Genomic DNA, 24826 nt, shown 5'->3' on the forward strand with positions numbered 1-24826 from the left:
TGGTAAAAGGGGACAATTGAGCAACACACCATAGAAAACTCGTAAGTGACATTCACTTCCCGACCCGTTCCCTATTTTTGTATTATTTGGCGATTTGGTACCCCTATTATCTTAGAATTCCTTCGTCGACTCGGTGTCGGCGATCGTCTTCAGTGCATTATTTGGCTTTCTGCCTTCCGGGAACTAGTCGGCACGGTAATCCCTGCAAACCTTTTCGGTCCCCTGTCCCTACACCAACCGACCGCCGGAGCAATAAAACATTTCGGTCGGATTCAGTGGTTTGAATGTGTGTATTCGGAGGTTAGGATGGGGGGTTTCACGAGAAGCTATACCGCGTGCCCACTCCCCCTCCCTCACATCACACGTCATATTAGCACAACCGTAAAGGAAAAAGAGCGAAAAAAGGGTCGTAAAGCCAGCGGGAAGTAAAAAGGTAAGCAGTGCAGTGGAAGAATGACCGGAAACAGCGCTTCACACACACACACGTTGGACCGCAGCATACGTTTTTCTTTTCATTTCCATTGTGGGGTTAGTAGTAGGGAGAAGTAGTGGTAATCGTTGGCATTTGTTGGCATCGTAGGTAGTGGAAAAACAGGGCCGTTAAAGTTACGCCGAACCCGGCTAGAAGCAACAGGGATGATTATTTGCCGTTTGGGCGGGCTCTTTTATTGTTATTTTGCCACTGCCCCGCTCATGAAAAGCTTTCTGGTGCACCGAAACAATCCCTGCACGTTTGGTATTGTACGGTGTAAGTTAGTGGGTTTTCTTAAGTTGTCTGTGGGGGTTTACTATTTCTCTTTTTTACTGAAGGATTTAAAACAATAATTTCTGCTAATGGCCTTGAATGCTTGAATAGTGGCCATTAAAAATCGGGCAAGAGCTTTAAAATTAATTACTTGAAACTGCATAGAAACATAGTTTGATCTACGAACAATAGTTTTTACCATATAATTTTAACAACTTTCTTTAATTTTTTGAACAAAAAATGCTCAAATTCATTTTAACGGTTTTGATTTGAATTTTTCAACGCGCTCCTTGAAATGTTTCACGCGTGTTGAAATATTTCGATGAAATTTCGAAAACTTAAGATCAACTGTGGTAATTTGGAACAGTAAAGTAGTGATGGGCACTCAAGAGCACACCCACAGTTCCGAACCGACGCGAGTTCGATTCCAGAACCGTCCAGAGCTATCCAGAGTCAGCGCGTACCGGAATCGGTTGAATTTTGAGATAAATGTCCGACTTTATAATGATTTACTCGTTTTGGCCGATCAGCCAGCTCTGAGCAGCTCCGACTTTGACCGATTTCGACAGATACTGGTTCATTCCGACTCAGGACATCTCTGGTGAACTGCAGGTGGTTCTGGACGGTCCCGAATAATGCTGTTTGAACTTATTTTCCACAGTTAAAGCGGTGGCATATTTCAGTAAACGTTCTTAGTTAAGATTAAGTGCTTAATTTGACGCACTTATTACAACAACAAAAAACTCATTTTCTTCATTTCTGTACAGCGTTTGACCATTTATTCAGATTACTTTCTTTACAATTAGATAATCCTTTGACCTCTCATACACGTTGGCTTACATCCTATCCTTCTATGCTACGATTTACATTTCACTGGCATTACGTTTGTCTCGAAATAATGTTCCGAATCATTATTTACAGCAGTTTTAGAGCGCTTCGCTTTAAGCCCATCGTTGCAGAATCGACCCTTCTCCAATCGCTATTTACAGAACACCCCATCACCGATCAAGGCGAACGCAAAGTGTTGACAGCAACTCCGATTACAACCGATCACAAAGTGATCCTCCCGAAAATCTGCAGCATGCCGCGAAACTACTTCCCACGGGTGCTGACGCACGCGAACGCCTCCGGTGTACGGAACGGTGCTCGACCGCACCCTTACTGCACCGCGTACATATCATTTGCGTGATAACCGTGCGCAGGCCCATAATTGGGCACATTAAACAGCCGCTGATAGCTGCCATCCATCTGGTCCGGTGTGACCGGCAGCACCGACATCATCAGATCACTGTAATAGGAGGAAGAAAAGAGAAACACACGAACAGAATGAGTAAAAGAAAGTGAAACATACGGATTGAAATAACATTTGATCGGTTTTGCAAACGCAACACAAACGAAACGATGCCGGGATTTGAAATGGTAAGGAAATGGTGCACCACGGTTACAGGTTGTTGCAGTTTCTCGCATCCTTCGATCGATCAATGTAGCCGTGGGGAATCAACACGTCGAAGATCCCCTAAAACACCAGGTCAACGATCGCAGGCGCGCGCGATCTTCAAGCTCACTCCATAATTAGGCAAACCATTAGGCATTGAAGGCTTGAGCACTTTGAGGATCAAGGTAGCACTTTTGCATCTTAATTTCGGCTAATGCGATGCCGCAGGGAGTGTTTTTCGTATGCACTCCAGAGGGAAATTACGCATTAAGGCAATGGTAAAGACTGCATCCGAACACACTCGGGCACCATCATCGTACGCTTTTGTGGAAAACCAGTCAAATATGATGCTTGGTTCTCCCAATTAATACGCTACAAGTCCTTCCAGAAGGGTGTTCTAGCTCGAACAACAGCTTCATTTATCTCTTTTTTTTGTAAAAAACGCATAAAACATTTTCTAACCTCCAAAAAAAAACGCAGATAACTTCACGCCTTTTTCCAAGCCCAAACCGTTGCACCGTTGCATCGTTAATGAGCAACAAGCGAGGCCAGCAATATCCTTGACGTCATAATTTATCGCCCCTTGACATGGTTGTCCCTCCGCAGCATCCCAAGGGTACCAGGGTCGGCCCAAGCTAGCGACAAAAAGGATCACCAGCTAAGAGGCTCGTTTCGGGAAATAGTCCAGCTTGGGTTGAGAGTGAAAACATGTGTTTTTTCGTAGGGTCCTTTTATGCGTAAGCATCTTTATGATCTCGAATCCCAATGCTGAACATGCAATGTCCAGTTTTTCCTCAAACAGATGAAACAGTTGAATAATGTTGCGAAATGTCCAATGGTTTCGTTTCCGGGAGTTACTACCGGGGCATCAAGTTACCAACCAAGTCGTCTGTAGGCCCAAAAAACTGTCCGCATCCTTCCAACAAACCCACACACATGTTGCACCGACAAACGCACTCACACACACACACACATACACAATCAAAGACACTTACGGTCGGCTGCTCTGAGGCGTTCGGTCCCGCTGCCGCCGGTTCTTGAACCAGTTGGACACTTGCGTCAGCGTTAGGCCCGTCTTCTTTGCCAGCGTTTTCTTCTCGTCCGGCGTCGGGTAACGGTTGCGGGTGTAGCAGTCCTTCAGCGCGTTTCGGCTCTTCTCCTTAAAGCAGTACACCGTCTCCTCCCCGTCCCAGATCGTTTTCGGCAGCGGGTACTTCTTGCGCAACCGATACTTGTCCACCGCGCCGAGCGGTCGGCCCCGGACCTTTTCCGCCTCGCGGTAGTGCGCCTTGAACCAGAGCGCTTGCAGATCGGCATGGTACTTGGGCGAGAAGAAGTGTGACTCTAGCACGGCGTACAGCTCGTGGTACAGGCCCCGATGGTAGGCGACGAGTGCACGTGCCCGGAGTAAGCTTTCATTGCCGCTGATTAGGTCGCTCGGCGAAAGGCTCCACAAGAAGGTGGCCAACTTCTCCAGGTCACCTTCCTGCTGGAGGGCTTCACACATACACTGGATCTGTTCCGGGCTGAAGCTGAAACATTTGCGCTCCAGATCGGGACCGATCGGTCCGTTGCTGGAACCGAGTGGATGACCGCCCGATGATGCGGATGCTGGTGGTTGAGGATGAGGTGGAGGTGGTTGTAGCGACTGCAGATAGGAGCTGTTGTTATTGTCCGTCCTTGGAAGCGCTCCACACGATGGCAAACCGTTCGTTACGACGGAGTTGTTGGCAAGCAGATTTCCACCAGTATTGTTACTGCTACCCGTGCTGCTACCGTTGGTGTTGTTGCTGCTCCCATTAACCAGCACACTGCCCGGGGAGCCTTCACTTAGTGGTTTACCTGAAAAGGGAAAGTGTTTGATTAGTACATCCTCATCATGGTACAGCGTTTAGCACACACTACTTACTGGCATAGTAGATTAGGTCGCCGTTGTGATGCACCTGACCTTGTGGTCCTGCCTTCATCTGGTTGTAGCCCGTCTCGTGAAACTTCCGCTCATGGTGGTGCTGGAGGTGGTACGAGTCCTTGTCAGTGAATTCTTGCAGCTTTTCCGAGAAAAAGAGCGTCTTGATCGGGTTCGAGTTGTCACGGTACACTGGATTTGGAGGATAAATGGAGAAATTGGGTCATTAAAAGAAGCTGATTGATTGAAGAACGTAAACTAAAGGTCTTAAATTTCTATATTTATGTTCGGAATAAACTGAACTGTCTAATTTTCTATTATGTTTACTCTAAAAAGTATCAAAAAGACTTCAAAATTGGTAACAAATCTTGCAAAATTGGTAACAAATCTTTCAAAATTTAAACCTTTCAACTTTATACGTCTAACAGTGGTCAGAGCGTTTATCTTATGCTAGATCTTTTCTTGTCAGTTTCAGTAGATATTACAAAGATCCAAGAACATCGGGTTGCATGAAATTTGCTGAAATTGTAGCTATTTTATGGCTAATTGCTGGCCAAAGATCTAAAAATAAAATTTCACGATCGTCTGAAGATCTTTTACCCTTTTGATCTTTTCACTTAAAAAAACTATATGAATAGCCTCAAAACTAAAGAGAATATACCTAAAATTCAGACAAATATGTGTTGATGACTCTGCAATATACTGACGGACAAAGGACTGTTTCAAAGAGGACTTCAAAAACTGAATAAAATACTAAGAGATCGTTCAACGTCAATTCATAACAAGTATTCATGGGCTACAAAAAAATGCATCAAATATCTTCAAGCATCGTTTGATGATGATAAAAGAACCCCTTTCGATCATGGCGCGATCGTCCTCATGGCTGGAATTTGATATCTTCCCCGCGGGAGACTACTCGTACACTTTTCCAGCCTTACCACCGGAAGTGGCGGTAGTCGGTGCGTCGGTGACTGGCTATTGTTTATCGTAAGTTAGTCACGAGCTAGCTATTTTGTTCTTCCGTTCGCCTTTAACCATTCTGAGCATTATAAATCGCTGGTCTGCTCGATTTGCCTCTCGGCAGGTTTAACAGCTCGTTAACAGAAACCATCATCGAACGATCAGCTCCAAAACATTCAGCGGGAACTGTGGACGTGCAGCGGTTTGTTTGTTTGTATGTTCTTATGCTCTCAAACAACACACGCTCATATCGGCCCTCAGCATCATCTACCTCTAGACCACTGCTTTATGGTCACTTCACACAAGTACAGTTCACTTGCGTTACCGAGCTCTGCACTTTCTTTCTTGCGTTGCGGCTTTACGCGCAGAAAAAAAGCGTCTGTCTGGCGGACTCACATTTCAAAGTAAGAACTCCTAAAACACAGCGTTGAGAGCGTGATCGACGGTCGGAAGGGGCAACATCAGCCGCCGTATGACAATGTCGCGTACGTGTTGGCGGACAGCAGCCCGCGCGGGGCAACATAATTAGTGGGAAATTGAATGGTCGATGACAGATCGACGGCTGTCGATCGAAGGCGAAAGGGCGATGAGAGCATTATGCGGCTTCGCATTACCAATTAAAGATTTATTTATTTGTTTGTTGGTTTTTTTTTGTGTGTGTGGAGTGTGTGGGTAGTAGCAAAATCCAGTGAACGATATTTGATGATCGGAAGACACTAACATCTTTTGAAGGGCAGGATCATCTTTAACTGCAGCTTTTTGTTTGACTGATTAACAAAAAACAATGTGATTAAAGTTAATGCAAGACTGCTCTTAACATAAATTAAAACTCAAAATCATTAAAGAAAATTATTAGCTTTTATGCAAAATGCTGAGTTTTCTAACAAAATTAAAGATTTCTTGTCCATTTTATGATGTTTATAAGTCCTTTCAGAAGAATAATGAGCCTAGATCGTAGACAAATTTAAAGCTATTTTAAAATACCTTTACATACTAAATATAATTTATTTACAATAAAACATTTGCCATGGAACTATTTAACACGTTAAACGTTCAACTTTAATTCAATAGCTATATTAGATAGAAAAACAGAATAAAATATAATACAAGAACACAAGAAAACAAACTAAATCGATGAAAACGAATTAAAGCTCTTAATTCAACAATGACTAATATGCCTAAATATTTAAAGAAACATTTTAAAAGCAATTTTAAACAGATCCTTGCTTGCTTGTTTGCATACCTCCTTGGGTCATATAAATGGTTTGCCCATGGTTGAATCCGCCGACGCCATCCGATCCACCGGAACTAGAATCCAGATCCGCCAGCGGCGATAATCCTGAGGTATCCATTGTGACAAAACGCTCTTTTTAACGGCCTTTTTTTTAGCTAACTGATTGTTCCACCAAAGATGCACAATGTTACATGAATCGATTGTTTCAATTTAATGTTCTTTGAACATTTAACTGTTTCCTTTCATGATCAAACGCTAAACACGTGAAGGATAAACACCACTGTTCAACACTGCTCCAGTTTTGTTGATTTTAACTGATTCTGCGTACTCTTTAACGCGATTTAGCATCACCCATACACACTCTGTGTTTAAAATTAGTTATCTGCCTAATGACACTTTATATGCATGTCTACATCAAACGCAACACCACACACCAAACCATAAGGACGAACCAAACCCGCACGCGACACGGAACCGCACCGATCAGCGCGAAATTGCATACTGAGACCGCACCTCCGAAAGTGAAACGGCATTAGGCTTCTCCTTTGCCCGTCTACAACATCCTTCTTTCTCTCTCTCTCTCTGTTTGTCTCTCTCTCGCTCTCTTTCTCGCTTCTTCCTTCCCCACCGAGCACCCCAGCTGCCGAGCCAGGCAGGCTCTGCCATTCATAAAACACGCATAAAGAACATGGTGTTGAGGCACCTCGCTACCGCCTCAAGGGTTACAACAGGGACCGTCGTGTACGTCTCGCCATCATCGCCATTTCCCTTCGTCCCTTCGTCCCTTTTTCGTTCGTCACCCTGCCGCTGTTCGTGCTGTCCCGTTTCGTTCCGTGGCCGGGAAGAAAGAATGCTGTCGTACTGTCTGTTCCACGCGCTATCCGCTACCGAACGGGGTCCGTCAGGCTCAGTTTACAAAATTTTATGTCGCTCAGCATAAAAGCGCATAGCTGGAGAATGGGGCGAACCGAAACATCCTGAGAGGTAGATAGTGAGGAAGAGTAAGAGAGAGATAGAGAGATAGAGAGAGAGAGAGAGAGAGAGAGAGAGAGAGAGAGAGAGAAAGAGAAACATAGCGTATGCGAATGATGTTCTAAAGACACTAAAAAATGTTGCAAAAACGATGAAGACACGCAGCGTTTGTTATGCCGTTTTAAAACATTTTAGTATTAAATTGCACAAAACACAATACATACTTGGTAGAATATGTGTAAAAATACTATTTAAAAAAAACTTACTTGTGTGCTAAAATTTCTAACCTGATTTTGTAATCTCACCCTCGAGAACGTCTTAAGAAACACTGAAGAAGCAGCGGCAGCAGCACTAAACGGTCGCCATGGTAATGACAAGGTTTTCATGCTGCGCACGTTGTTGCGCAATTCTTTACACTTTTCACACGCAGAGAAAGAGAGAGAGCGAATAATTTTGCAAACGGTAAGGACAATTCTCTGTTAGCTCCGCCCACTTTAAGGATGCTGTATGTGTGCGCTTTCGTCAGCTTCATCCTTTCTACACCGCTGGCACACGCTTCTCTTTGCATTGCCCGCTGCAGCTTGTTTATTATTTTAATCATACAAATTATTATACTACCATTATTTTTTCCGCTCCCCAATCCGTCTCGCTGCTGGAAACAGCTGTAACAGTGCTTTTGTTGCTGTTTTTTTCTGCAACCGGTGTGCAACACAAACTGCCACCGAATAGCCTTGAGCGGAACGTTTTCTGAAAGCGATACACGCCCAAAGTGATTATTTTAATGAAGTGCAATTTGCTAATGCTCGGAACAAACAGTTCACCAGTCCAGAAGCAAAGATTTAGAATCTTTATGGGAGCCGTTTTCTGGAGAGAATAAAAGGGTCGACTGCACTGTATTTGTTTAATTGGAGGGGAAGATTTCTTTGACAAACTGTAATAAATATGGCGTCTATTACTGAATAAAATAATTAAAAAAATATTGTTAGTTAGTTAATAATACGTCAATCTCACATAGCTTTAAAACTGCATCCTTATTTGAGCATTTCAACAATTACAACACATTCAGCCATGATGCTATGCTTACAGCATCATCAACACGTCATCAAACAACGTCATTTTTATCGAGTCACTAGGCAACGTTACCTGTTCCCGCTTGAACTTGGCAGCAGTTTAGCGAACGAGCGTAGGCATCGAGCCATCATCCAACCTATTTGCAGCCGCCGATCTTTACGCGATCGTTGTCAGTCGCTTGTTGTACTGCAGTGAGTTAAGTACTACACCCAAGTGATCCTCCTTAAAACCGTGACCTAGAGACTTTGATGGCTCCAAAAATCCCGACTGTATTCTTCAAAAATGGATCTCCAATACCAGCGCTGGGTCTCGGAACCTGGAACGTAAGTCAGTGAGGCCCCAATGGTGCATTATTCTAAACGAAAATTTCCTTTCCCTTCACTACAGTCACCGCCCGGGCAGGTGACACAAGCGGTGAAAGATGCAATCGACGTCGGCTACCGACACATCGACTGTGCGCACGTCTACGAGAACGAACATGAAGTAGGCGCTGGGATTGCGGCCAAAGTCGCACAAGGAAACGTCAAGCGGTAAACGTCAAGCGCTTCCCCAAGCATTGGTTTCTTCTCCTAATCTACCCTCTGTTTTTTTTGCATTTTCAGGGAAGATCTTTTCATCACGAGTAAACTGTGGAACACATACCACCGACCGGATCTGGTCAAGGGAGCACTTCAAGCGACGCTACGCAATCTCAACCTCAAATATCTCGACCTGTACCTCATCCACTGGCCGGTAGCGTACCGCGAAGGTGACGAACTATTCCCGCTCCGTCCCGACGGCAAGCGGGTGCACTTTTCCGACGTAGACTACATCGATACGTGGCCCGCAATGGAACGGTTGGTAGAGGCAGGGCTGGTACGCAATATCGGACTATCGAACTTTAACGTGCAGCAGGTGCAGCGCGTACTAGACGTGGCCCGTATCCCGCCGGCCACCAATCAAATCGAATGCCACCCATATCTGCATCAGGCGAGTTTGACCGAGTTCTGCAAACGACACGACGTCACCATTACAGCGTACAGTCCGTTGGGATCACCGGCCCGGCCTTGGGTGAAGCAGGACGATCCAGTCCTCCTGGAAGATGCCGTCGTGCAGCGGCTTGCCCAGAAGCACTCCAAAACACCCGCCCAGATACTGATCCGCTACCAGAACCAGCTGGGCCACGTGGTAATACCAAAGTCTGTTAGCCGACAGCGCATCGCCTCCAATGCGGACGTGTTTGGGTTCGAGCTGGACGCGGCCGATCTGCAACAGCTTGCCGGGCTCGAGCGCAACGGTCGCATCTGTCCGGAGTCGTTCAGCTTCGGCCATCCGCACCATCCCTTCGAGGCAGAGTTCCGCAAAGGTCGCCGATGAGAGCGATAACTCCATTACACATTAACAAGCGCGCGCCCGTTGGCTTAACGATATTAACGATTTTTATGTTGTGTTTAATAAATTGCAAACGCACCCATATGGCCGTGCTGGTAAGGCTTTCCGCGCGCGCTTGATGACTCGAGCGACTTCTTGCGGGAAGCAAACGGGCCCCAAAAAACTCATTACCTGTCACGAACGTAACGGCACTTTGGACGACTCATATTTCGCTCATTGATTTATCATCCAATTCATGGCAAACGCGCTACGTACACGTATGGCGTGTCCGGTATGTGCGCCGTGGCCTAATGTCTTCCATATTTTCTGCTGAACATAAAGCGGAAAAGGAGCACATCACACGAAAGGCCACCCGAAAGGGGACATAATTTTGCGCCTCACACATACGCCATCGCTTCCGTCAAACGGAACTCTCGCTCGTGCGCATTGATGATGAAGTTCCGCTGGGAGCCGGCATGTTCTACCCAATTTCCGGTTAGTTCATGGCCGAAGGGAGTGGCCTATCCAATCCCCTATTTTTCTGGGATATTCAGGCGACATCGCTCCAGCAAAAATGAGAAGACGACTGCTTGTCCGCTGGACCCGGTGTACTTGTGTGTACTGGAAGATGACCAAATTCGCTTCCACAAACTGTCCATTAGACTACTTGGTTATATCCACCGCACAGAACTGCGTAATTTTAACAACCCGCTTCCCCACCGCAAGGTGCCTGCTGCTGTCCTCAATCAGTGGCCGAGGAGATTTAGGCTTCAAAATTGCGCAACTACCAGAATGGGTGGAAAAAAAGGGCAGCCTATGGTACGGATTTGGAAGTCCCGTTATCCCGACGACAACGCCATCACATTTCCATTTTTAACATGCCCACCTTCCCCCCTGCTCCAATGGAGGAGTCAAATTTGTGCAAAGTAGGCGAACGCAAAGTCGTACTTCTGGGGCTGGGGCTCCCTAAATAAACATCCAAGTGGGCTGATGGCGGCTACTGCTTCGCTTGTTCCTGTTGTTCCCTGTTGGTTTCCAATAGTTCAGCTAGCAAGGGGATGGTGGCATCACGTTTCGCCGGACAAATTGGCGTTTCGAGTTGTTTTTTGCTGAGTGGTAGGAGCAGCCCCGACGGAGGTCTAGACTGTTTGGGGAAGCGGTGGTATAGGGGGGGGGGCAAAAATCGAAGTGGAAAAAGGGAACAAAGAGACACACGTGTCCGAAATTGCATTCGAAACAAATGCGATCAAGTGCATCAAAGTACGCGCCGGTTTCGAACGTCGATCGTTTGTTGTTTTGCGCAAAGCAAAACAGGACACAAACAGCACACCATTATGAAACCTGACTTTGAACTGGAAGCGAAGGTCGCACCGAGTACGAACGGGAACGGTAAAGGCAGGTGGTTAGGTCAGCATTTTTGGAGAATTTTTCGGGGCGAAAATTATGTGTGATTTCTTTGATTTTCTGGCTCCACTTCGAGAGAGTTTCTGCAGCTCATACTTCCATTGCTATCGGAATTCATGCCATTCACACGTTTGCATCTTCCCCTACCAAATATCATAAAACATTACCAGCTAATTACGACAACAATAAAAAAAAAACTTCCCATTACAATTCAAGCCCGCTTCTACGAGAGCTGAAAATCATAACAAACGACATATCCGATGTCGATCGTATCCGTCTCCGGTGTGATCCCATCGCACTGCCTCTATCGTGGGAGCCGGTGGCGATCACACTTGCAGGCGCGATAGAATGTGATCCGCACTGAAGACAACCATGTCCACGCCCTAGTGCAGGGGGTATCCCTTTGCGCACGCAACAGGAAAGACACGCCAATGTGAAGCACTCTTGACGTGACGCTGGAAGACACCGCGGGGACACCGGGGAAACGATTGTTTATGTTATGTACGGTTGCATCGTGTCGCGTAGCCGCCGCACAGCGGCTGAAGAGCAGCGACGCAGCGAGTGTGAAGTGTGCGAACACAGATTGACACTCTGCACGACACGCAAAATATTGCTGATTTAAGGGCGAAACGAGCTACCCCGGAGCCAGTGATACTGAGACGTTTAGCGGAATCATATCTGGCCGTAGCGTCCCGTGGAACGAAGGGGAAAGCGATGATGACGGGTACGAGGGGAAGTTTGCAGCACTTTGCAATGCTTTCAAAACAACACAATTTCGATGAAACAATAGATGAGTACATCTTAATTGAAAAGAGCGAGTTTGTGGTGCAGAATGTGAGAGAATGGGAGACATGCAGACGTGGCAAAAAGGGATAAAGGTCATTACTTTTTAGCTCCGGTTTGTGAAGATCACTGCTGATCACTCTGCTGCTGAAAGTTTTTTGCATATTCTGACTGGATTTAGATGGAAATATGTGAAAATTAATCATTTTTGAATGTAATTTTTGGGTTAAGATGAACTAAATTAAATGTATTTTTTAGAGATATTTATAAAAATGCAAACACTGTTTTTGTTCCGATTTACGGCAGTTAAACACAAAAATGTTTAAAACAATTTTATACTCTCACTTTCCTAATATTGGTGTTGAAAAGTACTTAAATTATTAATTTTATGTTGCCCATTTTGGTCATTTTGCTGGCAATTTTTACAGTCTCTTTGATGTGATCTGCCGAAGTATTGGTTGACAGCAAATCTGCCGAAACATGTTGAAATCTGCACATTATGTTTGATATTTTGAAAAATATGCAAGGAAATGATGTGAAACTTCCTATATGAACAACAAATTTGTGAGTTTAAAAAAATATGTATTGAGACAATTTTTAACGCATTTTTGCGTAATTACCCTTTTTAGTTACCCTGACGAAAACAGGAACGCTGCCGAATACTGGTACAGTTACCCTATTCATTATCATTGAACGGACGAATAAAACTGAGATTTAAATCAACTTACTGAAGGACAGTCGAGTAGTGTACTGACAGACGCACAGGCTTCAACAAGCCCGACTTGTGTATCGTCTCCCATTCCAGATCATTCTTGGCATATGGATGGGGGGGGATTGCAAAGAACGCAATATTTTTCCAGCTATCGTAGCTAAGCAGTTTTATCTTCTTGCTTCGGTTATGTTTTCCGTTAAAGCTAAATTGTTGATGACTACTGTTTGGCGAATCCAGAGCTTCTTGCTCAAGAAGCTAACTTCCTCTTTCAAGTTACATAAATTGTAACATCTTTCTCATTCACCTCTCATTTATGATTTATTATTTGCGGATGAACGGTGTTCCATTACACACTGGAGAGCAAGTGGCGCTACGCTGTAACGCCTTTTTCTCCGATTTGTTTGCTTTTCTTGCTTGGAGAATTTTCATTTCTCATGAAATATATGCTTTCTCTTCCCCGAAAAAAAACAATGTGTTAAAATATGTTAAATATATCCTACTTATTAACTTACTTCACCTTTCCAGCATGCAAGGTAAAATGATGCCCATTTTTGTCAGTAGTTTTCATACTGTCCTGCTCACTGTACTCCTTCACCCACCCTTTCGAACCCTTGCTTGCTAGGTCATTTTTTATCTACCCCGTGTGTAACGTGAAACGCCAAAAACGTGGCTATTGGCTGGAAAATAAAGCAAGGGGGAAAAGCAACCGGTCCCTCCGACACCGCCACTGCTCTCTGCGGTGATGATTTATTGCGCCATCCTATTAATCATTAAGTCGGTTACGGTGGTCGGATACAAGCGCGACAAGGGTTTTAGCATAGCGACTTACGACCAATTAGTGAAAAAATCACACCATGTAAAGGACCTTTTCTTTTTTTTCCTTCAAAAAAAGGTGCTACACACGTCACTGTTTTACATGGTTTATATTTTCCCGGAAAAAAGGCACAACATTACATCTTAATCTCACAAGGATAAGACGTTCGGGAACAAACACTGCGGTTTTGTGCTCGACCATCTCCCACGACCACGAAACGATTGTGTGCTGGTGGTGACAAAAAGTGGCCACACGCTGTTTTTATATCACAAACATCACCCGCCGCGAGACATTGGCAACGCAGAGAGTGTGGTGCGCAGCAGGACCCGGTTGCGCATTTGTTGCGTTTTTTTTTTGTCCGATTCGATACGCTACATGGTGCTTGCGAGCCTCATATGAAAAGGTAGTTCCCATCGGGGATATCCAGGCCTCATACTCGGGTTGAGTGTTTGTGTGTGTAAATATGCTTTTCGGCACAATTAACCATAATCCTGCAGGGAGTCCTTACAGGAGGCAACACACGCTTGTAGTGTGTGTGTACGTGTGAGTTGTAATCCGCAAATTATGCGATCAGCTTCTGTGTGCTGCGTACATTATTGCTCAAGTGTGGATGTGGGTCAGAGCCTACCTTTCTGTTCCTTTTCCTTTGCGCAAACAATAAACTTGTCAAACTATTGAATCATGCTCTCGGTCCTTCACATAGGGCAAGAAGTGTGGCAGGTTCGGTGAGGAATGGTTCAATAAATATGTCCCAGGCTCTGTAATTCATGTCAAACGTGTTTGATTTGCATTCACCCCGATTTGGTGGAAAACTTCCCAAATCAACACAGTTCAACACCAATCCAAAACGGCATCCCGATCATCGACATCGTGCAACAGTCCAGCTGGGCCTTGGTAAATCAATATTTTCTCTACAAATGCATTGTTGTCCTTTCGTTGTGGATTCAATAAATGATTTTGTATGTTTTTTGTTGGTTTGCTTTGCAACACCTACACCAAAAATGGGAAGCGTTTTCGGGGTGCTTCCATACCATTCATTGTAGCAAAGCAGGGACAAGAAGGATCGATTCTTCACACCTCAAGTCTCACGGCTCAGCGTAGGGGGAAAGGTGCGCTAAAACCGGAGCAGAAGCAGGTCAACAGCAAGCCCAAGATTAGCTAACAGCGGCCGGATTAACATTCTTCTCCCTTTTTCTTCCTTCCTTTCAAATGGGATGGCTCATCCCAAGTGGTAAGTGTTTTTCCCTGTGATCTCTGTGAGTGTTGTTGGTTTGTTTTCGTACGCGCCTTCGCGCCTAATTTTGCCACTGACCCATAAAGAGGCCCTCCAGAGTTCGATCGTTCCTGTATTCCAGCGGAAATGTCTTGGAATAGATAAGCAAACAACACGAGTGGCTCACTTTAGGTGTGCCGGTGCTCCTATCCTGCCCTGCCCGTGCGATGTGCAAACATTCTTGCTGCTCCTTAAGCGACAAACCTTGCCGTATCTTGATGCTGATTCGAATGCTAATTCCCTCCTGGAAGGTGTGTTTCGATTGACGCCTTACCATCGTGCAGGACCGTCCAGGAATTGCTTGCTTGATCATCGATAAACACACTGTTTTGCTTCATCTTGATCGAGAGAGAGAGAGCGAGAGGCTTGCCGATAGCAATCAAAGCATACACAAATCAACACCTCGCAGGCAGAAGGATGCCAAAAGGCCAGAGGGCTATCCAGCAATCCCTTTCAGATTGAAGCTAAACAAAACGCTTCCCCAAAACGCAGTTTGTAATCTGATTTTCCTGATTTTCCGGCAACTTCGCATCCCCGAGTGTGTGGGTTTTCCCCCTTCACAATCATCGCTCTATCACTCGACGCCAGTTTCGCTGCCGCTGTTTCGCCCTTAACGAACGGATAAAGCCTAGGGTATTATATTTCCGCCGTTACGCTAAGCTAAGACACCTACGGCTTTAAAAAACAGGGATCTGAAATATTGAAATCATTTTGGGGTGGGTGAGAATGTGATGAACGTATTCCTCACTCCAAAGAAAAAGCCACTTGAGTTTACCTATTAAACTAAGTGTTGTGTCCGCACAAAACATACATGAAGACGGTGGTGTACGGCACAAACAGAATATGTATTTTATCACTATCTTTGGTATATGTTCAACCGTTTACAATAATAAATAATACCACACAATAACACGCAATGCGGGGAGAAGACGGCTGGTCCTTCTCGCGCCGCGATCCTCACTGAGGACGTCACAGGATGACAGCCCTGCTGTCAACAGTGAGCCCTCAGGATGAGGCAGCGGTCTGTCCACAACATCTCCCCGTTTTAATTAAGCCGGTACGGCTTAAGCCAACGCAGCGGATTTAATGTACTTAAAACCGGAGAGGCAAGCGTACGGCTCAAGTGGCGCTGTGTAAAACGGGGGAGAGTGCTGAACGGCCTCCGTGCCTAACGCTCGAACGGGATGAGCGTTACGGGCTGCAACAGGGGGCAGCCGATGTGCTGCGCTCGCTCGTTCCGTTGCAGCCGCTGTGGTGTTGTTGTTGTTGTTGTTGGTGCAACTGCAGCATGATGCTGTTGCCGTAGGACGTTGCACCGGACGCCGATGATGCTGATGAGGCAGCTCTCCGGATGCTGCTGCCGTTGGGGCGTCGATGTGCGGCTGAGCAGGGGGGCGGCCGTGGTGCCGCGCGCGCTTGGACCGCTCAGCCGGAACCGCTGCACAGGGGTGACCGTGATGTCGCTGCCGGTGAACTGCTGTGCAGGGCGCGCAGGATGATGATGACGTTGACGATGATGATGAGGGTACACAGGGGGCGACCGTGATGCCGCGCACGACGACTGTGACCCGGGACACATACGATGTTGCTGCACAGGGGCGACAGTGGTGCCGCCGTCGAGATGCACCTGTGCAGCTGGAGTGCCGGCGATGAAGATGGACAGGGGGCAGCCGATATGCCTCAGCACTGTGCCTGCTCACCGGGCTCGACGATGATGCTGGTGCAGCAAGGGCGGCCCTGATGCCGCGCACGACAATACTGCACCAGTGTGTCCGATGACGCTGCAGCGGGCGGCGGTGATGCCGTGTGACGACGGTCCAAAGCGGAATGTCCCCTCGCTTTGTCCGGTATAGTGCTGCAGCGGAGTGAGGATCCTGGGGCTTCGCGCAAGCTCGAGCGAGCCCATCCTGCGCGATGGCGGTTGTGCGATGGTGACCTTCGTGCTGCGTCGGTTCGTTGTAGGATCCCCCCCTACGCGAGGAGGATCCCATCCTCGTCGCCACTGTTGTGTCCGCACAAAACATACATGAAGACGGTGGTGTACGGCACAAACAGAATATGTATTTTATCACTATCTTTGGTATATGTTCAACCGTTTACAATAATAAATAATACCACACAATAACACGCAATGCGGGGAGAAGACGGCTGGTCCTTCTCGCGCCGCGATCCTCACTGAGGACGTCACAGGATGACAGCCCTGCTGTCAACAGTGAGCCCTCAGGATGAGGCAGCGGTCTGTCCACAACACTAAGCAAATAATTACCTCTCCTGGGGGTTTCGTGAAAGTGAACCCTCCTAACAAACGAGACGCCACCAAACAAACCAATCACTCGTGTCCCTTGGTGTGATCGCCTACTGTGCAGCCGATAATATAATGTTAGCAGTAATTGGCCATCCAATTAATTCAATTAACTAGCCAACGCCAATCCTTTGGCCACGGCGTCGACGTCTGCAGCCCATGTGCCAGCGTTTAATCCACCACGTGTGGTGGTGTTGCTAGGTGGCAAATCTCAGATGGTGGTTGCCAAGACAACATTTGGGAGGGTTCATCAGAAGTTCAAAGTTCAGGATGTACTGACGTTAGCAAATCCAAATTCCATCCGATGTCAGGTGGATGTGTGTGTGTGTTCGGATGTAAAGTAACGCCGTTGAGTCTTTTCTACTGAGATTTGCTTAAAGAATTAAAGGTTTACCTTGAGCGTACTTCATCCTAATATTTTTCGGAAGAGCTGAAATGAGAAGAAATCGTGAGGAACATCACTCAAGTCCGTGGTTGGTTATAATTTACCGACGGCTTTAGGAAGCTGTTTGGCTTGAGAGTAACAAATCTTAGTTTGAGGTTCATTGTGATATCCACGATATTTTTCAAAATCCTTGGTTAACTTGAACTCCCAGCCAGATTTCTTTGCAGCCAGCACACTTAATACATGACACTTTCTTCTACAAACGCAGCACTTTTACCATGCTCTTGCTATCTACTAACATCTTCCAAGCAAATGCCTCCCAATTTTGTAGAACAGATGCGTTGCCCCCTTAGCAACGCTCTCAACAATCCAACATTTCCCGGGACTGCTTTGATGTTTCTCCCAGGTGCGGCGGCGCCATTCATGACGTTCCAGCGATGCGCTGGTGTGATGAGTGAGAACAGACGCCCAGTATCGTCGTCTCACACCTTCAACGTTGTCGCCGGTAGAAAGCAACCGCGCGTCGGCCTCGATGACGGACGACCTGTTCCTGTAATCCGAGTGTCGAAGCAGCACTAACAGCAAAAAGCAAAGGGGGAAAAGGAATTCCGGAACCAATCGACGAGACGGAGGTGCACAAATCGTAGATTTGTTTAATTAAAATCGGATTCCCCGGACACCCCACGGGACGCATTCAGTCTGCACAAATTAAGTCTCTCGAGAATTTTAAGGACTCTCGATACGTTTGTTTGTCGCAGTTCAAGTGAGGCGCGCGTGAATGCTCTGCTATCGTCGCTCTTTTTATGTTTCACACTGTTATCTAAACGTTGGAGAGACAACTGCAGCTTGTTCTGTGCTGTAGTTTACCGAGCGGACAAACACCGTTCGTAGACATGCTGTCGTTGTGAGCGCGTCGTGTGAAATGAGGTGTTAAATTACGGCAAAATCCTCTTCTGCAATCCTGTGTTTGTGTGTGTGCGTCTGTCGGTAGAGAATGGACGATAGAGGGAATAAGGGGGAAGAGGTTACCGGAAAGGTGTTGCGGGGAAGCGAATCAAATGACACCAAACCCTCGGGGCAATGTGAACGATTTTGTCATTCGGTCTGGAGTCTGCTGTTCGCTTTGCCCCTCTCATTGCGTTCGTCCAGGTGAGCTGCAGCTATGGCCGCCGGATGTTGTCATCTTTGTTTAAACATTGCTAGAATACCTACGAAGCATCAAGCGCATTGTGTATTGTTATTGCAAACCGATAGCAAATGTGTTCCAGTAAGTGTGTTCTGTCCCAACAAAACCATAATTAAATAAACTTAATTTACCCCACTCAAGATGCTCGCCGAACCATCCGCGAGTGCACAAAACGTTCAGCGAAAAGCAGCAACCCACTGCCCAACCATCCAACGCCCATACAGATCCAGAGCGAGTTAAGATCGGAAAACTCCAGCACGGTCCCATTAATGCCATACTCCTTCCGCAGTTGCTTAATCTTCGCCCAACGCTCGAACGACTCGTCCATCCGCATCCGCAGCCCATTCTCCTCGCACCGTAGCATATAGTCCTGGGCCACCCCCATAAAAGCCGTTTCCTTCGCGAAGCTATACTGAAACCTCACATCGGCCAGCGGCATATCCAGCAGGTACAAGTTCCGCCGGCCCGTAACCGGATCGAACGGTTCCGTACCGTACGATTGGAACGCGACGCGACTCCGCAGCTCCACGAGCGCATCGTCCTGATTGGGCCGTGCCAGCTCTTCCGCCGTACGCTTTACGAATCGCATCTTCAGCAGTGCCCGCTGTCCCGTCTCAACCTGCACCAGCGAAAGGGTACTTTCGTACGGTTCCACTATCCGTATGTTGGAGGCTATAAATTCGTTCAAATCCCGCGGTCCCTCTATGTAGCGAAGCGTTAGGAGAAGAGATGTAACCTGTGCCAGGTACGCCTCGATTAGCAGGAACGTTAGCACATCCGCGGAAAGCTGTACCCATTGTGGGCAGGGACAATGAGGGGCTTGAAGGGAACGCCACCATTTGCGCACTTTACCGCTTCTATCAAGCAGACCGAAAAGGTCCTGCAAATAGCCAGCAAATACACGAACGCCCAACAGTGCACTGACCATCAGCCAAACTGTTCCGTTGAACGGTTGCACCATCGCATCGATAAGGTTCAGCTTCACCGGCTTCGGTACGACCAGATTGAAGTAGTCGCGCGAGGTAAGATGCAGCTTGGGAGCGTGGTCGAGCACAACCATGTCCCGGGTCGCGACAAAATTCACCGATTTGTTGAGCATCGCAAGCGAATACGCACCACTGGAGTAGGTCGGACCAGCTCGATTGACGTATCTAAACTCCAAGCGCAATCGCAGCTGTGTCGAGATTAAGCTCCACAGATAGTAATCCGTACCGGCCCATTGTCGGCTCGGCGTGATGTAGCTGAAGGGGAAGAATTAAAACAATGCGCCGGAAACGCGCATCCCATCGAGCGATTGGCCGTCCAAGCGGAACAGACGTCGCACGTTTGGGAATTTCGTCGTACTCGCAGTGAGCTGCTGTGTGAAACTGATGCGAATTAAGCGTCTAGGCTCATGCGGGGAGTTAACTTGATCGTAGGGTAAAACCACCGCATAGCCTATACCGAGGTTGAGCAGTGCGTCCCGTAGGTGCTGCAAGCTAAGACGCTCCTGGAAGGATTTATCGACCAACAGCACAAATTTGTTGCTTCCAGGATTGCGGACACGCTGTAACTCCTTTATCAAGTAGATCAAGCACCTGTTGTTATGCTAAAACGATAAGCACATCAATAAGTGTGAGCACACAAATGCATTTTAATTTATGATCAAAGAGCTCACCTTCGGTTCGTTACGTGCATCGATAACGACCAACGACTGGGCGGCAATGTTAAACTGCTGATTCTGGCCTTTGATCCGCTTCGATTCGCCCTCCAAGCCGGCGATAAGAACCCTTGGATAACTTCCCCCAAAGAGTCCAGCGTTGACGGTTTTAGAGTAAATGAAGTACACGACGTTCGTTTCCGATGATGCAAACCCATCTTCAATGAGTCGTTGTAGAAAGGGCTTTCTATACTGCGGAGCTGCTAGTAGTGGTGTGATAAGCAGTAGAGCACTAATCCATACGATCCGAGACATCTGGCGACAATGGTTCAAGCTTACTAAGTGGTGAAAATATACGAATCTAGTCGTACTTTTATACAGAAATTACTACTTAAGCAAATGCCTAAAAGGCACTTAAACGATTCTGAAAACTTTTAGCAGGTCCATTAAATTAATGTGTATAATTAGAAATTATGATTAACAGGCTGAGAGAGACCATCCAGGTCAACACATCACGAGTGTCCTTTTCTATTAGAAATCACAATCAGAAGATGCGAAGCATTTGATATTCAGCCAAAATACGTATTCTTCACTGAAATCATTAAAAAAAGATGAGTAAAATTGTTTAAAAATGTTTACAAAACCATTCAATTAAAAAAGCCTACAAAATCCACGCGGAAAAGCAACGTGTGAAACATTTCACGTGAAATGTTTCAAACCTTCAAACCGTCCGTTTTTGAAAACATCCCTTGCGTCAAGCGGTTTTCCGTGGCGGCGAACAGACACAAATCTCCTTGTTCTGGCAGATCCTTTTCGCCCACAAGTCATCCACCATTCCCGCCCCTACCACCGCTCCATAATTTCCACCCCCTGAAAACACCCCTCTCTCGGTCGAACCTACTACACTGCGCATGTGTTCCTTTATCTGCACGTTTGTTTTGCCCACAGCGAGTCCATCATTCCCATCTTTTCTGCACAGGACGACGGGGAGCGAACACACGACGACCGTGACACATTTCCTACGGTGTGGAGGGAGGGTCTACGTACTGGGCTGCTCCGTCATTCTCGGGCGAGTGAGACTGCTTGACAGCGTTATGCAAACGGAGAACACCTGTCGCCTGCGGACCGATGGAAAAGCTGTAGTTTGCGAGTAGTTTTGCCACCAAGAGGAGAGAGATCAGTGTTGCCGTGCGTTCGTGCGTGAAAAGTGAACAGTGTTAAAGAATTTGAGTATCAGTGACTGGCGGGTGGTGCAACAACGCACAAGTCAGGAGAATGATGTTTTCCCGCAAGGAGTTGCTCTACCTTAGGGCGTTAGTTTTCGGTAAGCACAGCGCCTAGTGGCCCAGTTTAGCAAAGGATTATATTGCGGTGAAAAGAGTGCAAAAGAAATGGATCATAAATCGAGCATTTTCGTTCATCTTCTAGCCACACTGCTGCACCTCTGCAACACTCTGCAGCTGGAAGGACTCTCGACCAAGAAGCCACGAATTACAAAGTACACGATGAAGCCCACGTCCAGCTCGGTACGTATGCGGTGGTCCCCGCCGTCGGTGTGACGAAATTGACGCACTATTTTCCACCCGTGCGGAGAGTTGGATGTTTTATGAATGAACTTTTCCAGTGCAAGCGAAGCGAACTTGTATCATGAATATCGATTTTCTTGCACTGCCTCCCCCCTCCCCAGCAAGACGTTGTCGTTGTCTGCCCACGCGGCAGGAGGTGGAATGAATCCCTCTCCACGTACACGTGTGTATGTGTGTCTGTATGTGTGTGTCTCCTTTTTCGCTTTTCAAGCACGGAAAAGTTTTTCGCTCGCTACGACGGGCCACAAATTTTCCATCATGTGACGGCACCAACACCGTTTGACATTTCTAACCATAATTTCTGTTCATTTTTTTTCGCTCTCCGTGACACGCCGTAGGCTACAGCGGTGCCATCCTCCCTGTCGCTGTACCGCCTGGACGGATCGAGTGGAGCAACGTGCATACTGATTCAAACCGATGCCCTGCTAAGCATTCAGTACCGCGATAAGTACAATGAGGATAAGGTAAGTACGCCGAAGCCGCCCAACCCACCCCTTAGTGGGTGAGCTGTTCGAGAAGGGAGACCGTGTGTTTTTTTTCCGTCCTGCAACAGTGAACATTTAACGATTCGTGGCAGTGTGTAGCTATCACGCGTGCAGGGCATTAGTGTTGAGTGTTTCCACCTGTTGAAGTGAGAATATTCTCCATTTATTTTCTCGTTTTGAGTTATTGAAAAAACCTAAAAAAAAAAACATTTGAATGTTAAAGTTTACACAATAAAATGCTAACCTGCTCAACTTACCCTCCAACTAACAGGAAGCGGACTCCTTCCTGCCGGACCAGATGGACATTTCCGGCGAGTGCTGGGAGGACGAGTCGCGCATCACCATGTCCTGGAAGGGTTTCACCGTCAACATCTACTTCTCGAAGACGCCGGGCGGCGAGCGCTGGTACGTGAACAGCGTCGACCTGGCGTACTCGTCCTCCAACAAGCTGTTCGAGCACATCGACCGTCCCGGGCTGGACGTGAAGCTGTCGACACCGCCCGGTACGCTGCTGTTCCCGACGCCGGTCGGCAAGTCGTACACGTGCGACAACGAGGTCATCATCACGATGTTCGCCCAGGACGAGAATGATAAGTCGGGCCATCTGGCCAAGCTGTATCTGCGCGAGCTGCGGATGCAAAGCTTCATGTACAAGGCGGGCAATGCCTGGGGTCCCACATTCCAGTGCAGCGCAACCGGTACGTACCGCGACGAGACGGCCCCGATTGCCGTCGGTTCGACGCTGGCCGTGGCCACGGTCTGCACCGTTGTCGGATACGGATTGTGGAGGTGAGAGAAGCTTTTTGGTAAGCTTTTGCGTTTTGAGTTTGCTAATGTTTGATTTGTTTTGGTGATTCTTTGCAGATACTTCAAAGTCAAGAAGTTCCAGTACGGAACTATGGCTTAAGTTGCTTCTGCCGTACATAAAAGGCAGAAAGAAAGAAGTGGGGTGAGATTGTCCTATCGCGGCCAAAACTGTAGAACAGCGACAGAATTATCGTAGAAGATTGATATGATGCGAAACAGTGAAAGTGTAAGTTTAATTTGTTGCGAGCAACACCACGCTATTCTTTACCTTTCCCCAACTCTACATCTTGCAGAGCGACTCCACGTAAGTACTTCGATTGAAATGCAAAATGATTCCATTACAAAGAGCAAACAAAAATATGAACAAAATCCTATAACACGTGCTGTAGCAAACAGCAAACAGCAAACATTTAAACAATTCTCAACAACAACAAAAGAACTATACAATGCAAGCGATGTATTTACCGTGTTTTAGGGCATAGAAACTGAAAGGCGCACGGGAATGTTATAACTAAATATAAACAATATATACATATACACATGTAGGTATGTGAGCATACAAATCGTAAAGGATACCAAACGAAACAATGATGCGAGCTGGTGAATTGAAACAAACAGGTGAAGAGCGTTACAGATACAAGAGAAAGAAAGTTGAATGATAGGAATATATATATACATATATACAGTCTTAAAGAGAGTCGCATAAGGAAAAAAGCAAACACGGCTAAGCGCGGAACAGCGTTAAAGAATGTCTTCCATTTTCATTTTAATGATATAATCGTGTGATTAAGTAACTTTATGAACGTTCATGAACATAAGCAAAAACCTTAAAGTCAAACCAAGCGAACAGAACAGAATGGAATAAACACAACTATGTAGCGTGTATGTAGCTCTATATAAGCTTAACGGTGTTGCGGATGAGGGAGCAAGCGAAAGGGAAGTGCCAGTTTAGTGTGTGGCGTTTAAAGAAAACACGGCGGAATCGGTCTATGCCAACCTTCCTTTTCTCTATGTGCACAAGACGCAAAACGTTCGATTATAGGAAAGGAAATGCATATTTTCTCTCTCCAGACAAATGCACACATTCGTCCATTTGGCGGCAAACAACATTTACGGACACAGTAAGCGTACCGACAGCGTAACATTACATTGATCAATTCGCACCAACACATCTTCTTTGTATATAGCACACGCGCTACCAGCAATGCACCATGTTCCGGTTCCGGAAGCACGTGTTCCACGTGTGTGTATATGTGTGTTTGGAATATTTTTAACCAAAAACTCCAATTTCTTCTCCTTCTTCAACATCGTTGTCGTCGTCGTCTCGTTCATTCCGGAAAATAATAAACAATTAATAAACGCACTCTTTCGAAACGTAACGTTTGTTGCGACATATCGCGAATTGATGTGGGCCCATCAAGGCCTCGTCGCAACAATTTCGAAAAAACAAAAAAACAAACATATCTTGGTGTCTTTTGGTGCAGTTTTTAACTTATCGTTGAAATAATGTGTAAAAGCATACGCTCGCGCTACACCGTTAAATGTCGTACAGGTTTTCCACCCTCCAACAATCAGCAGCAATAGGGCTCGATGAAAAGCTGTTAAGGGGTGGTGTCTTGTGCATTGGCTAAACAATACAAAAAAAAGCGATCTACTGATAACCAAACGATTAGTAACTAACGAAGTTCGTTTCGCGATTTCAGTTACTAGCGAATAAGTAGAATATCTAAGACTCCACGCAGCAATCTGTCTCTAACAAAATGATATAAATTATACT

General features: G+C 46.4%; 4 protein-coding genes across 5 annotated transcripts; 2 read left to right on the plus strand and 2 right to left on the minus strand.

Moving 5' to 3' along the window:
* Positions 1–1508: 1508 nt before the first annotated feature.
* LOC121600418 (protein sine oculis) lies at positions 1509–7252 on the minus strand. The gene is made up of 4 exons (XM_041928982.1): positions 6290–7252; positions 4090–4278; positions 3176–4022; positions 1509–2033 (listed from the first exon to the last, which is right to left on the minus strand). Exons 1-4 carry the CDS (start codon positions 6396–6398, stop codon positions 1904–1906), a joined length of 1275 nt encoding a protein of 424 aa, XP_041784916.1. The 5' UTR covers positions 6399–7252; the 3' UTR covers positions 1509–1903.
* Positions 7253–8416: 1164 nt separating this feature from the next.
* Positions 8417–9945, plus strand: LOC121599440 (aldo-keto reductase family 1 member B1-like). The gene is made up of 3 exons (XM_041927233.1): positions 8417–8646; positions 8711–8853; positions 8926–9945. Exons 1-3 carry the CDS (start codon positions 8572–8574, stop codon positions 9677–9679), a joined length of 972 nt encoding a protein of 323 aa, XP_041783167.1. The 5' UTR covers positions 8417–8571; the 3' UTR covers positions 9680–9945.
* Positions 9946–19707: 9762 nt separating this feature from the next.
* LOC121598226 lies at positions 19708–21145 on the minus strand. The gene is made up of 2 exons (XM_041924776.1): positions 20190–21145; positions 19708–20120 (listed from the first exon to the last, which is right to left on the minus strand). The coding sequence occupies exons 1-2, from the start codon at positions 20484–20486 to the stop codon at positions 19788–19790; spliced, it is 630 nt and encodes a 209-aa protein (XP_041780710.1). The 5' UTR covers positions 20487–21145; the 3' UTR covers positions 19708–19787.
* Positions 21146–21150: 5 nt separating this feature from the next.
* On the plus strand, positions 21151–24686 carry LOC121598224. Of its 2 annotated transcripts, XR_006005538.1 has the most exons (6): positions 21151–21495; positions 21600–21697; positions 22096–22221; positions 22514–23031; positions 23107–23275; positions 23343–24686. XR_006005538.1 is itself a non-coding variant. In XM_041924775.1 (5 exons), the coding sequence occupies exons 1-5, from the start codon at positions 21447–21449 to the stop codon at positions 23147–23149; spliced, it is 834 nt and encodes a 277-aa protein (XP_041780709.1). In that variant the 5' UTR covers positions 21151–21446; the 3' UTR covers positions 23150–24686. The 2 variants fall into 2 exon arrangements, 1 of the variants encoding a protein (XP_041780709.1); XM_041924775.1 differs by having other exon boundaries at positions 23107–24686.
* Positions 24687–24826: the final 140 nt, after the last annotated feature.

The sequence above is a fragment of the Anopheles merus genome, chromosome 3L (assembly GCF_017562075.2).
Source record: "Anopheles merus strain MAF chromosome 3L, AmerM5.1, whole genome shotgun sequence".
Lineage (NCBI taxonomy): Eukaryota > Metazoa > Arthropoda > Insecta > Diptera > Culicidae > Anopheles > Anopheles merus.